This window comes from Pongo abelii, chromosome 10 (assembly GCF_028885655.2).
Source record: "Pongo abelii isolate AG06213 chromosome 10, NHGRI_mPonAbe1-v2.0_pri, whole genome shotgun sequence".
Classification (NCBI taxonomy): domain Eukaryota; kingdom Metazoa; phylum Chordata; class Mammalia; order Primates; family Hominidae; genus Pongo; species Pongo abelii.
In genome coordinates this window covers 11,524,239-11,544,855 of record NC_071995.2, presented here as the reverse complement: position 1 = coordinate 11,544,855, position 20,617 = coordinate 11,524,239, and the positions used below count along the sequence as shown (strand labels likewise).

General features: G+C 37.1%; 4 protein-coding genes across 4 annotated transcripts in view; all 4 read left to right on the top strand.

The window, feature by feature from the left end:
* The window catches only part of LOC100440863 (taste receptor type 2 member 30), a 246,589-nt gene that overhangs the window by 173,956 nt on the left and 52,016 nt on the right, over window positions 1–20,617 (top strand).
* The window catches only part of LOC100439397 (taste receptor type 2 member 64-like), a 152,154-nt gene that overhangs the window by 79,521 nt on the left and 52,016 nt on the right, over window positions 1–20,617 (top strand). The gene's annotated exons all lie outside the window — the stretch shown is intronic.
* The window catches only part of LOC100438310 (taste receptor type 2 member 19), a 110,449-nt gene that overhangs the window by 37,816 nt on the left and 52,016 nt on the right, over window positions 1–20,617 (top strand). The gene's annotated exons all lie outside the window — the stretch shown is intronic.
* LOC134759347 (taste receptor type 2 member 50) lies at window positions 56–19,743 on the top strand. The gene has a single exon (XM_063712032.1). It carries the CDS (start codon window positions 7,672–7,674, stop codon window positions 8,569–8,571), a length of 900 nt encoding a protein of 299 aa, XP_063568102.1. The 5' UTR covers window positions 56–7,671; the 3' UTR covers window positions 8,572–19,743.

Here is a 20,617-nt window from a genome sequence, read left to right as displayed (position 1 = left end):
AGATGTGAAACTATGTGTTGTGACGTGTGATATGACTCTGCTGACGACCACTTCACAATGAGGTGAGAGAGACAGCATGCTGGTTATCAGATGCATGCGCTTGGCTCCCAGGACTTTTTCAGAAGGGCTGCGAGAGGACAACACAGCCAGCATTAGTCCATGGAAGCAACAGATGAGGGAGAATATATCTGCTCAGCTGTCTTCTGTCTTCTATTTCCCACTGGCCAGGGTTTCCCTGAGACAGAACTACCATCTCTGCTGTTCTGCTTTCCATCATCCAGTCCCTTGGTGGATGTTATGAAAGTCAGACCTCATGCCCACAATGTGGTGATCCATTCAAGTCCCAAATGGAGGGGTGATGTGGGTCAGGCAAGGTGCTGACCAGGGAAATAGGAGACAGTCGAGTGAATCTGAGGAAGCACATGTTTGTGTCCCATGTAGTCCACTCCTTGTGTCATTCAGATGTGCTCATGCCCTCCAATCATGGCTGACTATGAGCATATAATTTCCACTGTTGCACAGGGTCTTGTGCTTAGAGACGTGCATGCTTAGAAGGGCTTTATGCTTGGGTTAATTTTCTGCACCTGCTGTTTTGTTTTTGAGACAGAGGGTACTCCTCTGCTGAAGAGGGAATGGTCTTGCACTAATTCACTAGGGGTTTGCTCTCCCCTCTCCTATGGGCTTGTGAGAAACATGCAGAGAGTCCTATAATGCCCACTATGCATGCATGCCTCTAGTGGGTTTGAATTCTGCTGGATTATCTGTCACAATGAGCACAGCAGCTTGGACTAGAGCCTACATTTGCTAGAGGCATTTTTTGTTCTAGTTCCACGTGAGATCAGTAGCCTTTGGAAACTTCATTAGTGAATCAGAGCAGTATCCTCAAATGTGGAATACGTTGGCTCCCAAATCCCAGTAGGCCCAACAAACATGGTGTCTCATTTTTAGTGACAGGAAATAGATGTATAGAGAGCAACATGCTGTTTACTTTAAAAGGGTGTTTCAGCATGTGGACTAGGAGCACTGGACCCCTAAAATCATCATCTATGTTATAGGTCACTGAATCTTCTTGTTCATCTTTCTTCTTCTGGTATAGTTCTGTTCAGTGTTACGGTATTTTACTAGACTTGAGAAACTCACCACTTCCTGCTTATGGGTAACAATTAATGCAATATTATTAATATATCGAGTTAGCATGATGTTTTGCAAAATGCCAATTAAACTGAAAACAGAAGTGACATAGCCCTAACATAAAACAGTGAAGCAGTGCTTTTGTTCTTACCATGCCAGAACAAATCATTTTGATTTTCTCTCCCAATGGAAGTAGATTAAAAAGCATTTACCAAATCAAAAGCCTCATACAAAGAGCCAGAAACCATGTTTTCTCAGTGAAGGTACCACATCCTAGAGAGCATCTGCAAGTGTGATTTAAGTTTATGGTAATGTGCATTCATCTTATAATCCATCTGGCTTTGGCAGAGGCCAGATAGGTTAACTGAATAGGGATCAAAAATGGACAACCACCTCCTGGAACTTTTGAGTTTTTTGTCACGTCGGTGACCAATTCTATTCCTTGGACAATGCGGTTATTATGTTTTACTCATTTTGTTGCCAGAAGAGAATTTCTGAGGACTCTTTTTGGTCCTACTTACAGTAATGTCCCTTAATATACAGGTCTGGAAGCAATGTGAGAGTTCTGCTAGCTGTTGAAACTGTTAATTTCATTTAACATTCTGGAAGAGATAATAAATATAAACCCATTATTAGATCCGTCTTAGGTTGAACATGAGCCAAAGCTTTATGCAGCAACTGACTTTCAAAAACTCATACTCCAGGACTGGTGAGGTGGCTCACACCTGTAATCCAAATAATTTGGGAGGCTGAGGTGGGAGGAGCACTTGAGGCCAGGAGTTCCAGATCAGCCTGGGGCAAGATAGCAAGGCGCTGTTTGTTAAAGAAAATAAACTGTAGTACTGCGTGCCTGTAGTTCCAACCACCCAGGAAGTTCTGGCAGGGGGATCAGTTTAGCCCAGGAATCTGAGTCTGCAGTAAGCTATGATTGTGCCATTTCACTCCAGCCTGGGCTGCACTCTAGCCTGGGCAGCCAAACAAGACTCTGTCTCTAAAAACAAAAAAACAAACAAACGACAAAAAACAAAGCCTCCCACTCCATTCTGTGCAACACAGTTTCTTTTTTAGTACTCAAATATTATTAGTGTTAGTTCAGGCCCCATGTTTAAAATTCTGAGAGTATGGATATATGTTCTTTCCTCTGGGTACTGTTATGGCTACAGGTGAAATGGCTACAGGTGCTTGAGAAAGGGTCAAGTGAATATTTCCTGAATATTTTTGTGGTGAATCTTCAGTGTCGTTTACCGAGGGCATGTAAGCTTTCCTTCAATCATTGAACTCTGCTTCTCTGAATTGGCTCAGTCCAGAGAACTGGCTAAGGGTTTTTGATTTTCAACGTCAAAGGCTGACCTCAGGAGTCAGCTTTTGCAACTCTTGTCCCCTCTTGGTTTATAATTATTTAGCAAAGTATGAAGCCTCTTCAACTATTGGTCTATCAACCCATTTAAATGAGGCCGTTACTGTCACCACTCCATTAAATCTGACATTTGCAAGATCACCGGTAAGTCTGTGTTGCCAATGGTTAGTTTTCATGTTGCATGCTCTATGAGCAGCATTGAACATAGTTTATTTGCATTTCAGGATGCTGCCCTCTCCTGATTTTATCCTTGTTCACTGGCACAATTTCTCAGTCTCCTTTGCTAGTTCTTCCTTTTGTCTGTAAACTGAAAATATCAGATTGCCCAAGGTCTAAATTCTTCAATCTCTAATCAATTATGTCTGGGTTTTTTTGGTGATCTCATGCAGTCTCCTTAAAGATAATGTAGCCACATGGTTCAATAGAGAGGAATAAGGCTGATTATTCATATATGTTATTTATTTGTATACATATAGTTACATATATCAAATTATATAACCCTTTTTTTCAAATGTCAAAGTTACATTTAAAAGTAACAATACTAAAAATCGATGGAGAAGGTCGGAGCATCAATAATGTTTTTACTTGAATTTTTGCTAAATCAGAGTGATGGTGACCAGATAGCTAATTAAGTTTTATTTAGAATAGCAATGTAGATTGATAAGCAGGGGATTATCATTATAGAAAAAAATGATATAAGTAAGGAAATATACAGATAGAATGATGATTGATTAACCCATTTTGACTTATTGCATTTGGTACAGTTAATGTCTCGGTATCTCAGTAATCTGTTTTTATATTTTTCTCTATGATCAATTAATTATGAGTTAATTTTTGTGTATGGTATGAAATAATGGTCTACCTCAAGTTTTTATGATTCTGCTTTTACTCCCACTTCTTAGGTAAGTTCATCTAGTCATAACCTTAGTTACTTTCTGTGTGCTGTTGATGCCAATATTTAATCCTTCAGCTCAGAAGTCAACCCTGGTCTCTAGAATCCTTTCTCTAAGAAGTCATTTGACATCTTCATTTGGATGTCTAACAAGAACTTGAACTAACATGTCCAAATCAAAATAGTGATCTTCCCTCTAGTCTCCAGAGTTGTTTCTTCTATAGCCTTTCCCTCTTCTGTTAATGACCACTTCAGTCTTTCAGATGCTTAGACCAAAAACACAGAGTTAACATTGTCTCTCTTTCAGAACTCATCTCTAAGGCATCAGCAAATTTTGTTGGTTCTACCCTCAAAAACATACAGAATCCAATCCCTTGTCATCACTTTTGCCATACTCATCTAAACTGCTGCCATACCTAGCCAAGATAATTGCCATCAACTCCTAATTATTCTTTCTAGTTCTGCACATCATTTTCTCCTGATGTACTCTCAAGGTAGCAGCCAAAGAGACCCTGTGAAGATGCAAATTTGATCATGCCATTCTTCAGCTTTAGATTTTTTAGTGGCTTCTCATCTCATTAGAGTAAGGCCAAAATCCTTACAAAGTCCTGTAATCATGTGAATGATCTGATTTTGTCTGCCTGTCTGTCCTAAAATGCCTGGCTATCCCATGCTAGCAACACTGGACTTTGTGTAATTTCTTTAATATACCAAGAATTGCCTCAGGGACTTTGTACTTGTGTCCCTTCTTCTCGGAATGCTCTTTCTCAGAAATCAACACTAAACACTACCACTCATCAAACATCACTGAATCATTGAGGCCTCCTTGATTTGATTTTTGTATATGGTGATAAATAGGCATCTAGTTTCATTTTTCTGCAAACGGATATCCAGTTTTCCCAGCACCATTTAGTGAAGAGATTGTCCTTTCCCCAGTGTATGTTCTTTACACCTTTGTCATGAGTTCTCTATAGGTGTGGATTTGTTTCCGCATTCTCTATTCCATTTCACTGCTCTATGTGTCTGTTTTTAGGCCAGTACCCTGCTGTTTTGGTCACTATAGCTCTGTAGTATACTTTGAAGTCAGGTAATGTGATTCCTCCAGTTTTGTTCTTTTTGCTCAGGATAACTTTGGCTATTCTGAGACATCCATATATTTTCAGAAGCCATTAAAATTTAGATGAGATAACTAAAACCAATTAAAAACAAATGCCACAGGATATCAAAGACCAATCAAAAATCTGAAAAGTAGGTAGAGGAAAAAGATTATGTAAAAAGAAACAACTGTCTAAATGACAATCTTATTTTCAACAGACAAAATCGAAGCTAGAATTCAATGGAATCATGTCTTCAGTGTGTTTCAAAACCACGGTGGACTTTAATAAATAGAAATTCAAAATAATTTTTTTAGATAAAAGGAAAATTACTAAAAATATAAAGCTGAACATGCATGAAGGAATAATAAATAATGGAAGTGGTAAATATGTGCATAAGTCTAAATAAATTTTGACTGTATAAAATGATGGTGTCTTTTTGGGTTAAGTATTTAATTAATAAGATATATAGAAATAGCTATATATAGTCTGTAAGTAAAGGTATAAAAATGAAAATTTAGTTAATTTAAATTTGGAATTTTCTGTGTCTGTGAAGAGAATTTGAAAGCTATATTTGATGACCTTGCAATTCTCTTTCTATGTATATATCCAAAGGAAATGAATCAAATGATATATGAAAGAATGGTCATACTAGAATTATTCATAACTCTTCAAAAAAGAACCCCCCCAAATATGTATCAACTAAAGATGAATGAATCATTACAACATATTCATACAATGGAATAATATAGAGAAGTGAAAAATGAATCACATAAAGATGCAACTATGTGAGTAAATTTCAGAAACGTAAAGGTGAGTCCAAGAAGCCATGAACAGGAACATACAGGACTACACCTACATATGGCTTAAAGGTTTAAAGTAGGCAAAACCATGTCATAGAGTTTAGGGTTGCATACCTAGTTGTTAATGTATAAAGAAAATCAAGGCCAGGCACGGTGGCTCACACCTGTAATCCCAGCACTTTGGGAGGCCGAGGCGGGTGGATCACCTGAGGTCAAGAGTTCAAGACCAGCCTGGCCAACATGGCAAAACCCCGTCTCTACTAAAAATACAAAAAGTTAGCTGGGTATGGTGACATGCACCTGTAGTCCCAGCTACTTGGAAGGCTGAGGGAGGAGAATAGCTTGAACCCGGGAGGTGAAGGTTGCAGTGAGCTGAGATCGCGCCACTGCACTCCTGCCTGGGTGACAGAGCGACACTCTGTCTCAAAAAAAAAGAAAATCAAGGAAATGATCATCCTAAATTATGGCTATTGCTCTCCTCAGGGTATGTGAAGAAAGGTGTAGGGGCTTGGAGAGTGGCATGGAGGTGGACCTAGGCTATTTGCGATGTGACATGTTTTGCCCTGCATGATGGTTGCATGAGTGTTTATGACACATTGCTGTGTTTACCATTTTTGTTTTCACCCATTTCTAAGTGTGCATTATAATTGCATTTAAAAATTATTAACTGGAGAAATGTTCCATAAAGAATATTAATTATTCTGCTCATTATATACCCTGCAAAAAATTCACCATTTATACACATTTTTATACAACTCTTAGAGAGTTGAAGCAGGAACTTTATTTTAGCTGCAACATGTGGAAATTTGAGATGATGCTACATGCAGCACACAAATCTTTCCAAACTTTTTTTATTATCTTTAATTATCTACCTCACATGACAAAACTTTGCCACTCCCCATCTATTTTTCTTTTGGCTCCGAATTCCTGACAAAACATGGGTGAATATATTTCCCCACACTCTTGGTGTAGCATAGTACCTATACCAGTTAGGTTTTTCTACTAGTGAAACCCCTCTAAAACTACGTTAGATATTTTTATCTCATATATCTTTGGATTCAGGTTTTCTAAGCTGGGTTTGGTGGATAGCTCTGGTGACTTGAGATGGGCCAAGTTCTGCATCTTGGAGCTAGTTAGACTTTGGCCAATTTAGGATGGATCAGGCGCAGGCAAACTGACTCCATTAGTTTTCATTCTCATTCTGGGAACAGTGTACTAGCCAGATGATAATCTCATGGTCAAAGGAAAAGAGCAAGAAACCCCAATGTGGAAGCCATCTCAAACCTCGGTGTGAAATCTACCAATTTTCTGTTCATCAAAGAAAGTTGGGTGAGTGAGGTCCGAGTCCAGGGGACAGATAATCACCCTGCTTATGGTGGGAGGATACTGCAAAATTATGCGTCATAGGGTGTGGTACTCAGGAATATTTACAAAATTGTTGAATATTTTAATTAAATAATAAATACTGAAACATTAAATAGACTTGAGAGTAAGTTTACCAAATGCTTAAGCATGAATGATATGTTTGATGTTTGATACTTTTTTTGGGGGGGGTCTGAAAACCCTCAGTTTCCATTGGGAAAATAGGACTAATTTCACGTGGATGGCCTCCAGGAAACTTACTTCCCATTTTGGAAAGTGTAAGAAAATAATTCCTTCCAACCCTTAGGGGTGTTACAGTCTCTCTCTCTCTCTCTCTCTCTCTCTCTTTTTCTGTGTGTGTATCTATTTATGAACATGGTAACAATAAATTCACACAAAAGTATTGGTTAGCAGCAACCAGATTTTAAGGTGTATTGGTCTTCTTATGGTTCCCAAGAAAACCTTGGATGGTTTTGATTTAAAAGTTTGGATTCTGTCTGTTTAAATCTAGCATAAATAGTAAATCCGTTATGGTGGTGATCCTAGTTATGACTAAGGTCTTTTAAAGAACTTAGACATTTACTGTGTGAACTATGGACTCGGGGGTAAAATTTCCCTATCTAACAGCTGAAGTTGCTGAACACAAATTACGTATCGGTTAAACAAGGAAAACATTGCAAAATATTGAAAGAGAATATGTCTTTATTTGCATGCTGGTAAATGAAAATTTAGGTTTCACTTCAACTTCATTATGAATAATTCAAGCCCATCACAAGAACGGACATTGAATGAATGAGTTAATTTGAGCTGTTTTAAGAATAAGAATGTTTTCCATAAAGATGACATCAAACTCATCGATTAGCATAAGCTGGTACTTTCTTATTTGACACTGGTCACAGTATTTAAAAGTAAAAGGAATGTTACTGCACATTCAGAAATCAGATACACATAAAATTTAAGGTCAGAGTATTAAAGAAATCACAACCAGTGATATTAGGCTTGCATTTTCTTTCTTTTTTTTTCTGCTCAGATATGGTAACTTTTCTACACATTTTTTTTTCAATTCTAATATTGGTTTTATTTGTTCTTGGAAATTTTGCCAATGGCTTCATAGCACTGGTAAATTTCATTGACTTGGTGAAGAGAAAAAAGATCTCCTCAGCTGACCAAATTCTCACTGCTCTGGCAGTCTCCAGAATTGGTTTGCTCTGGGCATTATTATTAAATTGGTATTTAACTGTGTTGAATCCAGCTTTTTATAGTGTAGAATTAAGAATTACTTCTTATAATGCCTGGGTTGTAACCAACCATTTCAGCATGTGGCTTGCTGCTAGCCTCAGCATATTTTATTTGCTCAAGATTGCCAATTTCTCCAACCTTATTTTTCTTCATTTAAAGAGGAGAGTTAGGAGTGTCATTCTGGTGATACTGTTGGGGCCTTTGACATTTTTGGTTTGTCATCTTCTTGTGGCAAACATGGATGAGAGTATGTCGGCAGAAGAATATGAAGGAAACATGACTGGGAAGCTGAAATTGAGGAATACAGTACATCTTTCATATTTGACTGTAACTACCCTATGGAGCTTCATACCCTTTACTCTGTCCCTGATATCTTTTCTGATGCTAATCTGTTCTCTGTGTAAACATCTCAAGAAGATGCAGCTCCATGGAGAAGGATCTCAAGATCTCAGCACCAAGGTCCACATAAAAGCTTTGCAAACTCTGATCTCCTTCCTCTTGTTATGTGCCATTTTCTTTCTATTCCTAATCATTTCGATTTGGAATCCTAGGAGGCTGCAGAATGACCCAGTTGTCGTGGTTAGCAAGGCTGTTGGAAACATATATCTTGCATTAGATTCATTCATCCTAATTTGGAGAACCAAGAAGCTAAAACACACCTTTCTTTTGATTTTGTGTCAGATTAGGTGCTGAGTAAAAGACCTGAAGTGCTCAACTCTCTAGATTCACAAGTGGAACATTGTGTGTGTATTCTAGGAGAAAACAAACTGATAGTGTCTGGAACATTTTATAGTTTTTACTATTTTTTCTGTAGTGTATGTTTTTGAGTAATTTCTGAAAGCATACCTAGAAAAGTCTTTTACCTAAAGTTAGTCTAAAAATGTGTCTATGTGTGTGTATGTGTGTATGAAAGACTTAAAAGACATTGACAATAACATAATGTTAATCATATTTTCACAAGATGCCAAATTATAGAAAATATGGTAAGAAGTTTTTCAGAATCATAAACCCATGTGTATTTCACATATACATTTCATATTATCATGTTTCACTTGAAAAATGTATGATCTTTACTTATAATTGTTAAGAACTGACACATTATCTCAAAATCTTTGCTCTTTTCCACTGATTTTTACCACATATATGTACCACAGTGTGCTTAAACATCTGAATTTTTTTATAGTAAGCACACTCAATTCTAAATCAATAATGAGGTTTTATCTTTGGGGTAGTTTTTATTTCATCATGAATTCTAATTTTATGTTTAGTTTATAGCCAACATAATTATTGTCAGAAAAAGATGCAAAGAATAATATTCAAGGATGACAAATATATTTAGAACACATTTTGTGTATGTCTACCATAAACAGTACTGAGGAATAATATATTTAATACAAATATGTGAACAGTTGAGAAAAAAGTCATTTCTATAATAAGGATGAAGAAAGAAACACCATGATGACTTAGGTTGTCGTAAGTCTCAACATGCAGTTAGAAAAGTCATTTCTTCCAGTTTTTGAGTTAAAGAAAACCTTTTTTGAAGTTGAGATCTGATGTCAAGTATTTCAGGTTTTTTTTTCTAAACCACCTCAGAGTGCCTGAATTGCCAATTATCTCCTCTATCTTCCATACTTAAAATTATTTTTAAACTTCACATAAAAGAACTTGAGTCTTCCCTTCCTTAAAAAACTACTCTATGTAAAAATAGTATAGAAATTATAAAGATCATTTGAATTAAACTTTTTGCAAATGTTAAAATGGCATCTGTGAAATCTATGTATTAATGATAGAAAACATCTTAAATATATGTTGTATTATAATCTAGTTGCAAATAATACAATGAGACAGTGTGTTGATATATTCAGTAATAGCAAGTTCTATTATAGGAAGAAAATGTATAACATCATTAAACAAGTAAATTCTATAAACTGTATAAATTCTTGGAGTTATGAAATTTTAACAATGTTATCTAAACCTTGGGATAAATCATCTCTACATCTGATTTAGTGATTTGTTTGTTTATCATATATCTTTCCTGGTACAATGTAAGCACATAAAAGCAGAGATCACATAGATCTTGCTTACTGTTGACTCCCAGGGCCTAAAAGACAACCACAGAATAGGTATTTAAGAATATTTTGATGAACAAGTAAATTGGTGAATAAAGGAGTAAACTAACTACATGGGAGTGGCAAACCAATGAAAATGAAACTTCATCACAAAATCCAAAGTTGCATAAATTTTTCTTTTCTGGTTTCAACTTGAGGTTACAGAATTATCTAAGAAGAAGTATTTCTCAGAGCAAAAGTATGGCCATTATACAATTGTAGGGGAAATACCACCATAAGATAGCCTTGATGACAGAGCCCTGATGACATCACACATATTCGATGTGTGATGGGAAGATAACGTGGAACATCAAAATCAGATTGTACCTATTGTGATACATTTTAAAAAGCACATAAATATAAAAGATTATGGCATCTTTGCATACAATTTTTCAGTTGTGAATGATATATTTGTATTGTGATATTTCCAGCTGGTTAGTATATAAACAAAAATGGCATTTCATTAAAAAAAACTGAGTTAGTTACCAACTACCTTGCAAAAATGTTACTTTTATAGAATATTTTAAAACCCTTTCTAAATGAACATTTAAATTGCCATATTACAAACCCACAGAAAAATGCATAAATAGCAATTATAACACTAAACAAATATCTTAGCCTTGGGTGTCTAGAACTAGAGCCAATGTCTGATGTTAAAGTGATAACATTTATTTGGAAGGTAAGTCCAGGGCAGCAATGGCTGGGACATGTGGAAATTGAGGCAAGAACAGATGTGCAACCATGTGTTGTGATGTATGATATAACTCTGCTGGTGGCCACTTCACAATGAGGTGAGAGAGACAGCATGGTGGTCATCAGATGCGTGCACTTGACTCCCAGTACTTTTCCAGAAGGGCTGCAAGGGGAAACCACAGCCGGCATTAGTCCACGGAAGAGAAAGAGAAGGGAAAATGTATCTACTCAGCTGTCTTCTGTCTTCTATTTCCCATTGGCCAGGGTTTCTCTGAGGCAGAACTACCATCTCTGCTGTTCTGCCTTCCATCATCCAGTCCCTTGGTGGTAGTTATGAAAGTCAAACCTCATGCCCACAGTGTGGTGTTCCATTCAGGTCCCAAATGGAAGGATGATCTGGATCAAGCAGGGTGCTGACCAAGAGAAGAGAAGACAGTCAAGATAATCTGAGGAAGGATATGTTTGTGGGCAATACCATCTACTCCTTGTGCAACTCAGTTTTGCTCATGCCCTCCAATCATGACTGGCTTTATAGGCATATGACTTCACAGTTGCACAGGGTCTTGTGCTTAGAAGCGCTTATGCTTAGAGGGGCTTTATGCTTGGATTAATCTTCTGCACTTGCTGTTTTGTTTCTCAGACAGAAGGTACTCCTCTGCTGGAGAAGGAATAGTCTTCCACTAATTCGCTAGGAGTTTGCTCTCCCCTCTCCTATGGGCTTGTGAGAGGCATGCATAGAGTCCTATAATGCCCACTATTAATGCCTGTAGCAACTTTGAATTCTGTTACATCATCTGGCACAATGGCCAAGCAACTTGGGCCAGACTCTATATCTGCTATAGAGCCCGTTTTTGTTTTGGGTTTGACTTGAGACAAGTAGCCTTTGCAAACTCCTTTAGTGAGTCAGAGAAATATCCTTAAATGTGGTATATGTTGAATCCAAAACCCCAATAGACCCCCATAAAACTGTATTTCCCTTTTAGTGATAGGAAATATGTATATAGGGCAACATGCCATTTACTTTAAAAAGGATGTTTTGACAAAAGGACCAGAAGCATTGGACCCCTATAAACTTCATCTATGTTATAGGTCTTTGAATCTGCTGAAGTTTATGTCTCTTCTTCCAGTATTTTACTTCTGTTCAATGTTATAGTATTTTACTATACATAAGGAACTTGCCACTTCCTGCTTATGGGTACCAATTTATGTAATATTATTAATATGTTGAATTAACATGATGTTTTGCAAAATGTCAATTAAACTGAAAGCACAAGTGACATAGCCCTGACATAAAACAGTGAAGCAGTGTTCTTGTTTTTACCACACCAAAGCAAATTGTTTTGATTTTCCTCCACAATGGGTGTAGATTAAAAAGCATTAGCTAAATCAAAAGCCACATACAAAGTGCTGGAAACCACATTCTGCTCAGTGAAGATACCACATCCTAGAGCGAATGTGCAAGTGTGACTTAAGTTTATGCTAATGTGCATTCATCCTATAAGCCATCTGGTTTTGACAGAGGCCAGTTAGGTTAACTGAATAAAGATATAAAATGGACGACCACCCCCTGGAACTTTTGAGTTTTTTGTTGTGGCAGTGACCAGTTCTGTTTCCTGGAGAATGCAGTTATTATGTTTTATTTATTTTATTGCCAGGAAAGTAGAGTTTCAAAAGCCTCCCGTTGGTCCTGCTTACGATAATGTCCCTTGGTATACAGGTCAGGAAGCAATGTAAGAGTCCTGCCAGCTGTTGAAACTGTCAGTTTCAATTACACTTTCAGGAAGGGGTAACTATGATAAACTCATTAGATCCCCTTTGGGTTGGACATGGGCCAAAGCTCTATGTATCATCTGATCTTCCAAAACTCATACTCCAGTCCTACTGAGGCAGCTCATACCTGTAATCCCAATAATTTAGGAGGCTGAAGTGGGAGGATCACTTTAGGCTGAGAGTTTCAGATCAGCCTAGGCAACATAGTAAGAATCTGTCTGTAAAAAGAAAAAAAAAATTAGCTATTTGTGCTAGTGTGTGCCTGTAGTTAACAGCTACCCAGAAGACTCAGACAGGAGGATTGCTTTAGCCAAGGAATTTGAATTTGCAGTGAGCTATGATCGTGTCATTGCACTCCAGCCTGGGCAATCAAGCAAGATCTTGTCTCCAAAAAGAAACAAACAAAAACAGCAAACAAAAACCCAAAAAGGGCCAGGCACGGTGGCTCACGCCTGTAATCCCAGCATTTTGGGTGGCTGAGTGGTTGGATCACTTGAGGTCAGGAGTTCGAGATCAGCCTGGCCAACATGGTGAAACCCTGCCTCTACTAAAAATAAAAAAATTAGCTGGGTGTGGTGGTGTTGTGCACCTGTAATCCAAGCCACTTGGGAGGCTGAGGCAAGAGAATCACTTGAAACCGGGAGGCAGAAGTTGCAGTGAGCTGAGATCATGCCATCGAACTCCAGCCTGGGCTATAGAGCGAGACTCCACCTCAAACAAAACAAAACAAAACAAAACCCAGAAAGTAAAAAATTTCCACTTTATCCCATGGACCACTGTGTCTTTTGGGGTACCCAGATATTAGTGTTAGTTCAGGCTCCAAACATGAAAGTCTCAGATAGTATTAACATGTGTTCTTTTCTCTGAGGACTGTTTTCTGGGGAATAGCTACAGGTCTTTGAGAAACCAACATATGATATATCCTGAGTGTTCTTGCAGTGCATTTTCAATGTCCATCATCAAGAGGACTTAAGATTCCCTTCAATCATTGAATTCTGCTTCTCTGAATTGGCTCAGTCCTGAGAACTGGCTGAGGGTTTTTGATTTTCAATGTTAAAGGCTGACCTCAGGAATCAGCTTTTTCAATTCTCCCCCTCTTGGTTTATAATTATTTAGCAAAGTATGAAACCTCTTCAACTACTGGCCTATCAATCCATTTCAATAAGACTATTGTCACCACTTCATTGAATCTGACATTTGGAAGATCACCAGTGAGTCTGTGTTGCCAATTTTCAGTCTTCGCGTTGCATGCTCTGTGAGCAGTACTGAATATAGTTTATTTGCATTCCAGGATGCTGCTCTCTCCTGATTTTTTCCTTATTCACTGGGCAACACTTCTCAGTCTCCTTTGCTAGTTCTTTCTCTTGTCTGTAAATTGAAAATATCACACTGCCCAAGGTCTCAGTTCTTCAACCTTTAATCAATCGGGCTTGTTTTGTTGGTGATCTCATGGAGTCTCCTTACTGATAATGTAGCCAAATGGTTCAATAGAGAGGAATAAGGCTGTTTATTCATAGGTATTTATATATATTACTTATTTATGTACATCTATTTACATATATCTAATTATATAAATCTTTTTTCTTCAAATGTCAGTTACATTTAAAAGTAACATGACCAAAAATCTAGGGAGAATGTGGGAGGATCAATAATGTTTTCACTTCAGTTTCTGCCTATTCAGAGTGATAGTGACTCAGTAGCTAATTTAGTTTTATTTAAAATAGCTATGTAAATATCGATAGATTGATAGGCAGGGGATAATCATTATGGACATAATGATCTAAGTAAAGAAATACATAGATAGAATTATGATTGATTAACCCATTTTTAATTTCTTGCATTTGGTACAGTTAGTGTCTTAGTATCTCAGTAATCATAGTTCTTAAGTTTTTGCTCCATGACCAATTAATTATGAGTCAATTTTTGTGTGTGGCAGAAAATAAGGGTCTAAATTTATGTTTTTTCTTTCTCTTTTAGCTCTTACTTTTTAGGTAAGTTCATCTGGTCATGGCCTTACTTTCTGTGTGCTGATGATATCAACATTTAATCCTTCAGCTCAGAACCCAACCCTGGTCTCCAGAATCCTTTCTCTAATAGCATACTTGACATCTTCATTTGGATGTCTGACAAGAACTTAGAACTAAGTTGTCTAAACCAAGTTACTCATCTTTCCTTCCATCCCCAAATCTGTTTCTCCTACAGTCTTTCCTTTTGTTAATGAACACTTCAGACTTTCAGATACTTAGACAAAAAACATAGAGTCAACATTTTCTCTCCTTCACATCTCATCTCAGCAAATTTTATAGACTCTGTCTTCAAAAACATACAGAATCCAATCCCTTGTCATCACTTCTGCCATACTCATCTAAATTTCTGCATTTCTTGCCAAGATAATTGCCATCAATAATAATTTTTTCCAGTTCTGCACATTCCCCTGATGTATTCTCAAGGTAGCAGCCAGAGAGAGCCTGCAAAAGTGCAAATTTGATCATGCCGTTCTTCTGCTCCAGATTTTTCAGTGGCTTCTCAACTCATTCAGAGTAAGGCCAAAATCCTTACGAAGTCCTATAATCATTTGAGTGATCTGATTTTGTCTGCCTGTCTGTCCTAAAACACCTGGCTCATCCCATGCTAGCAACATTGGCCTTTGTGTCACTTCTTGAATATGCCAAGCATTGCATCAGGGACTTCATACTTGTGTCCTTTCTTCTTGGAATGCTCTTTCTCAGATATCAACACTAAACACTACTACTCCTCAAATATCACTAAATCACTAAATCAGTCCTGCCTTATTTAAAGAGAAATCTCACTTCTCCTTGCAGTTTTTAATTTTTTTTAGATTTTATTTTAGGTTCAGAGGTATATGTGCAGGTTTGTTATATAAGTAAATTGCATGGCATGGGAACTTGATGTATAGATTATTTCATCACTCGGGTGATAAGCAGAGTACCTGATACGTAACTTTTTGATCCTCACCCCCCTCCTGCCTTCCGTCTTCATGTGGGCCCTGGTGTCTGTAGTTCCCTTTTTTGTGTCCATATGTATTTAATGTTTAGCTCCCACTTGTAAGTGAGAACATGTGGTACTTGCTTTGCTGTTTCTGTTTTACATTCCCACCAGCAGTATAAAAGCATTCCCTTTCATCACAACCTTGACAGAGTCTGTTTTTTTATGTTTGTTTGTTTTTTTTGTAATAGGCATTCTGAGGGGTGTGAGAGGTTATATCATTGTGGTTTTGATTTGCATTTCTTTAATGATTCGTTCATATTGTTTCATATGCTTGTTGGCTGTGTGTATGTCTTCAACTGAAAATTGTCTATGCCGTTTATTCATTTTTAAACGGGGGTGTTTGTTTTTTGCTTGCAAAATCAAGTTCCTTATAGATTCTGGATAGGACTTTGTCAGATGCATAGTTAGCAAAATATTTCCCCCCATTCTGCAGGTTGTCTCTTTACTCTGTTGATAATTTCTTTTCTTGTGCAGAAGCTCTTTAGTTTAATTAAGTTTCATTTATCAATTTCTGTTTTTGTTGCAATTGCTTTTGGCATCTTTGTCATGAACTCTTTGCCAGGTCCTATGTCCAGAAAGGTATTTCCTAGGTTATTTTTCAGGTATTATTTTTCTTTTTACAGTTTTAGGTTTTACATTTTAGTATTTAATCCAGCTTGCTTTGATTTTTGTATATGTATAAGGAAAGCATCCAGTTTGAATCTTCTGCATGTGACTAGCCAGTTATCTCAGCATTATTTATTGAATAGGGGGTCTCTCCCCATTGCTTGTTTTTCTTAACTTTGTTGAAGATCAGATGGCTGTAGGTGGGTGGCATTATTTCCGGGCTCTCTATTCTATTTCCTTGGTCTACGTGCCTGTTTTTGTGCCATTGCCATGCTGTTTTGGTTACTGTTGCCTTGCAGTATGGTTCAAAGTTAGGTAATGTGCCTCTAGCTTTGTTCTTTTTCCTTGGGATTGCCATGGCTATTTGGGCTCTTTTTTTTTATTCCTTATGAACTTTAAAATAGTTTTTTTCTACTTTGGTGAAGAATGTCACTGGTAGTTTGTCAGAAATAGCATTGAATCTGTAAATTGCTTTAGGCAGCATGGGCATTTTAGCAGTGTTGATTCTTTCTATCCATGAGCCCGGAATCTTTTTCCACTTGTCTGTGTCATATTTGATTTCTGTGAGCAATGTTTTGCAATACTCTTTGTAGAGATATTTCACCTCCCTTGCCAGCTGTATTCCTCTATATATTGTATTCCTTTGCTGCTATTGTGAAAGGGATTGCTTTCTTTATTTGTCTCTGCTAGGATGTTGTTGATATATAGGAATGTTACTAATTTTTGTACATTGATTTTTGTATCCTGAGAATTTGCTGAGTTTGTTTATAAGATCAAGGAGATTTTGGGCAAATACTGTTGGGATTTCTAGGTATAGGATTATATTGTCTGCAAACAGGGATAGTTTGACTTCTTCTCTTCCTATTTAGATGACTTTTATTTCTTTCTCTTGCCTGATTGCTTTGGCCAAGACTTCCAGTACTATTGATTAAGAGTGGTGGGAGAAGATATCCTTGTCTTGTTCCTATCTTTCAGGGGAATACTTCCAGTTTTGCTCATTTGGTATGATGTGGCTTTGTTTGTCATAGGTGGTGCTTATTATCATGAAGTATATACCTTCAATTCCTAGTTTGTTGAGAGTTTTTAATATGAAGAGATGTTGAATTTATTGAAAGCCTTTTCTGCATCTACCGAGATAATAATGTGATTTTTGTTAATTAATTCTGCTTATGTGATGAATCACACTTATTGATCTGCATATGCTGAAACAACCTTGCATCTTAGTGATAAAGCCTACTTGATTATGGTGGATTAGCTTTTTGATGTGCTGCTGGATTCAGTTTGCTAGTATTTTGTTGAGTACTTTTTCATCTGTGTTTATTAAGGATATTGGTCTGAAGTTTTCTCTTTTTTTTGTTATGTCTCTGCAAAGTTTTGGTATTAGGGTGCTGCTGGCTTTATAGAATGAGTTATGGAGGAGTCCCTTTTCCTCAGTTTCTTAGAATAGTTTCTGTATAAATCATACCAGTGCTTTGTTATACATTTGGTAGAATTCAGCTGTGAATCTTTCTGGTCCTGGGCTTTTTTTGGTTGGCAGGCTTCTTATTACTGATTCAATTTTGGAACTCATTATTGGTTTATTTAGGGATTCAATTTCTTCGTGGTTCAGTCTTGGAGGTTGTATATGCCCAGGAATTTATGCATTTCTTCTAAGTTTTCTAGCTTGTATGCATAGAGGTATTGACAGTAGTTTGTGAAGGTTGTTTGTATTTCAGTGGGGTCAGTGGTAATGTCCCCTTTGTCATTTCTGAAAGTATTCATTTGTATATTCTTTTTTCTTTATCATTGTGACTAGTGTTCTATCTATCTTAATTAAAAAAAACAAAAAAACAAAAAAAACAACTCCTCGGCCCACTGATCTTTTGTATGGTTTTATGCATTGCAATTTCCTTCACTTCAGTTCTGATGTTGGTTATTCCTTGTCTTCTGTTAGCTTTGGCATTGGTTTGCTCATGGTTGTCTAGGTCTTTTTGTTGGGATGTTAGGTTGTTAATTTGAGATCTTTCTAACTTTTCAATGTGGGCATTTAGTGCTACAAACTTTCCTCTTAACACTGCCTTAGCTGTATCCCAGAAATTCTGGTATGTTGTATCTTTTTTCTCATTAGGTTCAAGAATTTCTTGGTTTCTGCCTTAATTTCATATGTACCCAAAAGTCATTCAGGAGAGGGTTGTTTAATTTCCATGTAATTGTATGGTTTTAAGCTATTGTCTTAGTATTTACTTATGTTTTTATAGGGCTGTGGTCCAAGAACATGACTGGTATATTTTTTGTTGTTTTGTATTTGCTAGGAATTGTTTTATGTTAGATTATGTGGTTCATTTTAGATTACATGCCATGTGCAGATGAGAAGAATGTGTGTTCTGTTCTTTTGGGGTGAACTGTTCGTGGTGGTCTATTAGGTTCATTTGGTCAAGTGTTTAGTTCAGATTCTGAGTACCTCTGTCAGTTTTCTGTCTTGATCATCTGTCTAATGCTGTCTGTGGGGTGTTGAATTCTCCCACTAGTGTTGTGTGTTTATCTAAGTCTTTTCATAGGTCTCTAAGAACTTGCATTATGAATCTGGGTGTTCCTATGTTGGCTGCATATATATTCAGAATAGTTAGGTCTTCTCGTGAATTGCGTCTTTTACTTTACATAATGCCCTTCCTTGTCTTTTTTGATCTTTGTTAATTTAAAGACTTTTTTTATGAAATTAGAATAGTAACTCTGTTTTTTTTTTTCTATTTTTTATTTGCTTGGTAGATGTTTCTTCATTCCTTTACTTTGAGCCTATGAGTGTCATTACATGTGAGATGGGTCTCTTAAGGACAGCGTACCATTAGGCTATGCTTTTTTATCCAACTTGCCACTCTTTGCTTTTTAACTGGGGCAATTAGCCTTTTTACATTCGAGGTTAGTGTTGATATGTGAAGATTTGATTGTTTCATCATGTTGTTAGCTGGTTATTAAGCAGGTTGGGTTGTGTGGTTACTTTATAGTGTTACTGATCTATGTACTTAAGTGTATTTGTGTTGTGGTCAGTAAAGATCTTTTCTTTCCATGTTTAGTGCTCCCTTCAGGACTCCTTGTGAGGCACGGCTGGTGGTAATGAAATCTCTTAGCATTTGCTTGTCTGAAAAGATCTTATTTCCCCTTCACTTATGAAGCTTAGTTTGGGTGGATAAGACATTCTTGATTAAAAATTCTTTTTAAAAAACAAAACTGCTGAATGTAAGCCCCCATTCTCTTTCTGTTTGTAGGGCTTCTACTAAAAGGTCCATTGTTAGCCTGATGGGGTTCCCTTTGTAGGTGATCTGTCCTTTCTCTTCCAGTTGCCTTTAGCATTTTTTCTTTTATTTTGAGCTTGGAGAAGCTGATGACTATGTGCCTTGGGGATGGTCTTCTTGTGAGTTTTTAGTTCTATCAGATCAGTTTGGTTCCTTCGTTGATTCTTTCCCCAGCTTGCTCAATTATGCCATGAATACTTTCCGTTGTGTTCTGAAATTCTTGATGTTAGTTTTTCAGTTCTATCAGAACACTTTTTTTTTCTTTTTTAAAATAACCATTTTGTATTTCAACTTCTGCATCATTTTATTGCATTCCTTAGAAACTTTGGATTTGGTTTTGACTTTCTCTTGAATCTCATTGATCTTCATTCCTATCCATATTCTGAATTCTATTTCTGTCATTTCTGCCTTTTCAGCCTGGTCAAGAACCATTGCTGCAGAACTAGTGTGGTTGTTTGGAGGTAAGAAGACACTCTCTGGCTTTTCGTATTGCCAGAGTTCTTGTGCTAATTCTTTCTCATCTGTGTGGGCTGATGTTCCTTGAATCTTTGAAATTGCTATACTTTGGATGGGTTCTTTTTTTTTTTCTTTTATCTTCTTTGATACCCTTGGGGGTTTGATTTCGGAATAAGGTGGGTTTCATTTACTAGCTTTGTTTATGGTAGATTTTGGGGGTGCCAAGGATCAGCTCAGCACTCCTGTGCTGAATGCTCTAACTCGGAGGCTAGTATTGGACCCCTGGCTTTGCTCTCTTTCCCCTCAAGGTTGGGAATCTGCTATGCTGGAAGGGCTATTGTGTTCCTGGATTGCTGGTTACGATACTCTGAAGGATGGTGCCAGCCTAAGCACTTTGTTGGGCAGTGGCATTCTGGTTCATCCTTGTTCACACATGCCAGCAGCATCAATAGTGTGGCAGAGTACACACTCATAGACTGGGGTGGAGTGCAGGTGGATCCAAGGCTGCTAGCCTCTATAAGGACATTGGCAGTAGCCTAAATTCATTTTTATGCATGAGAATATTCATTTTGTCCAGCATCATTTATTGATAAAAATGATTCTTATTTAGTTGCAATGGTATGGTTTTTGAAATTAGCTGATAATAAATGTTGTTACTAATTTGTGGACTCTTAATTGTGTTTCATTATTCTTGTCTATAATATTAAAAATGCCAGTGTCCTCATGATTAGTCCAGCTTTTAGCAAACTTTGAAATGAGAAACTGTAATCCCCCTACTTTGTGCTTTTTAAATTATTTCTCTAGGTGCTCTTGTCACTTGGCATTTCC

Excerpts from the sequence above, each read along its gene's own strand:
- LOC134759347 (XM_063712032.1), top strand. The coding sequence starts at position 7,672 with ATGGTAACTTTTCTACACATTTTTTTTTCAATTCTAATATTGGTTTTA.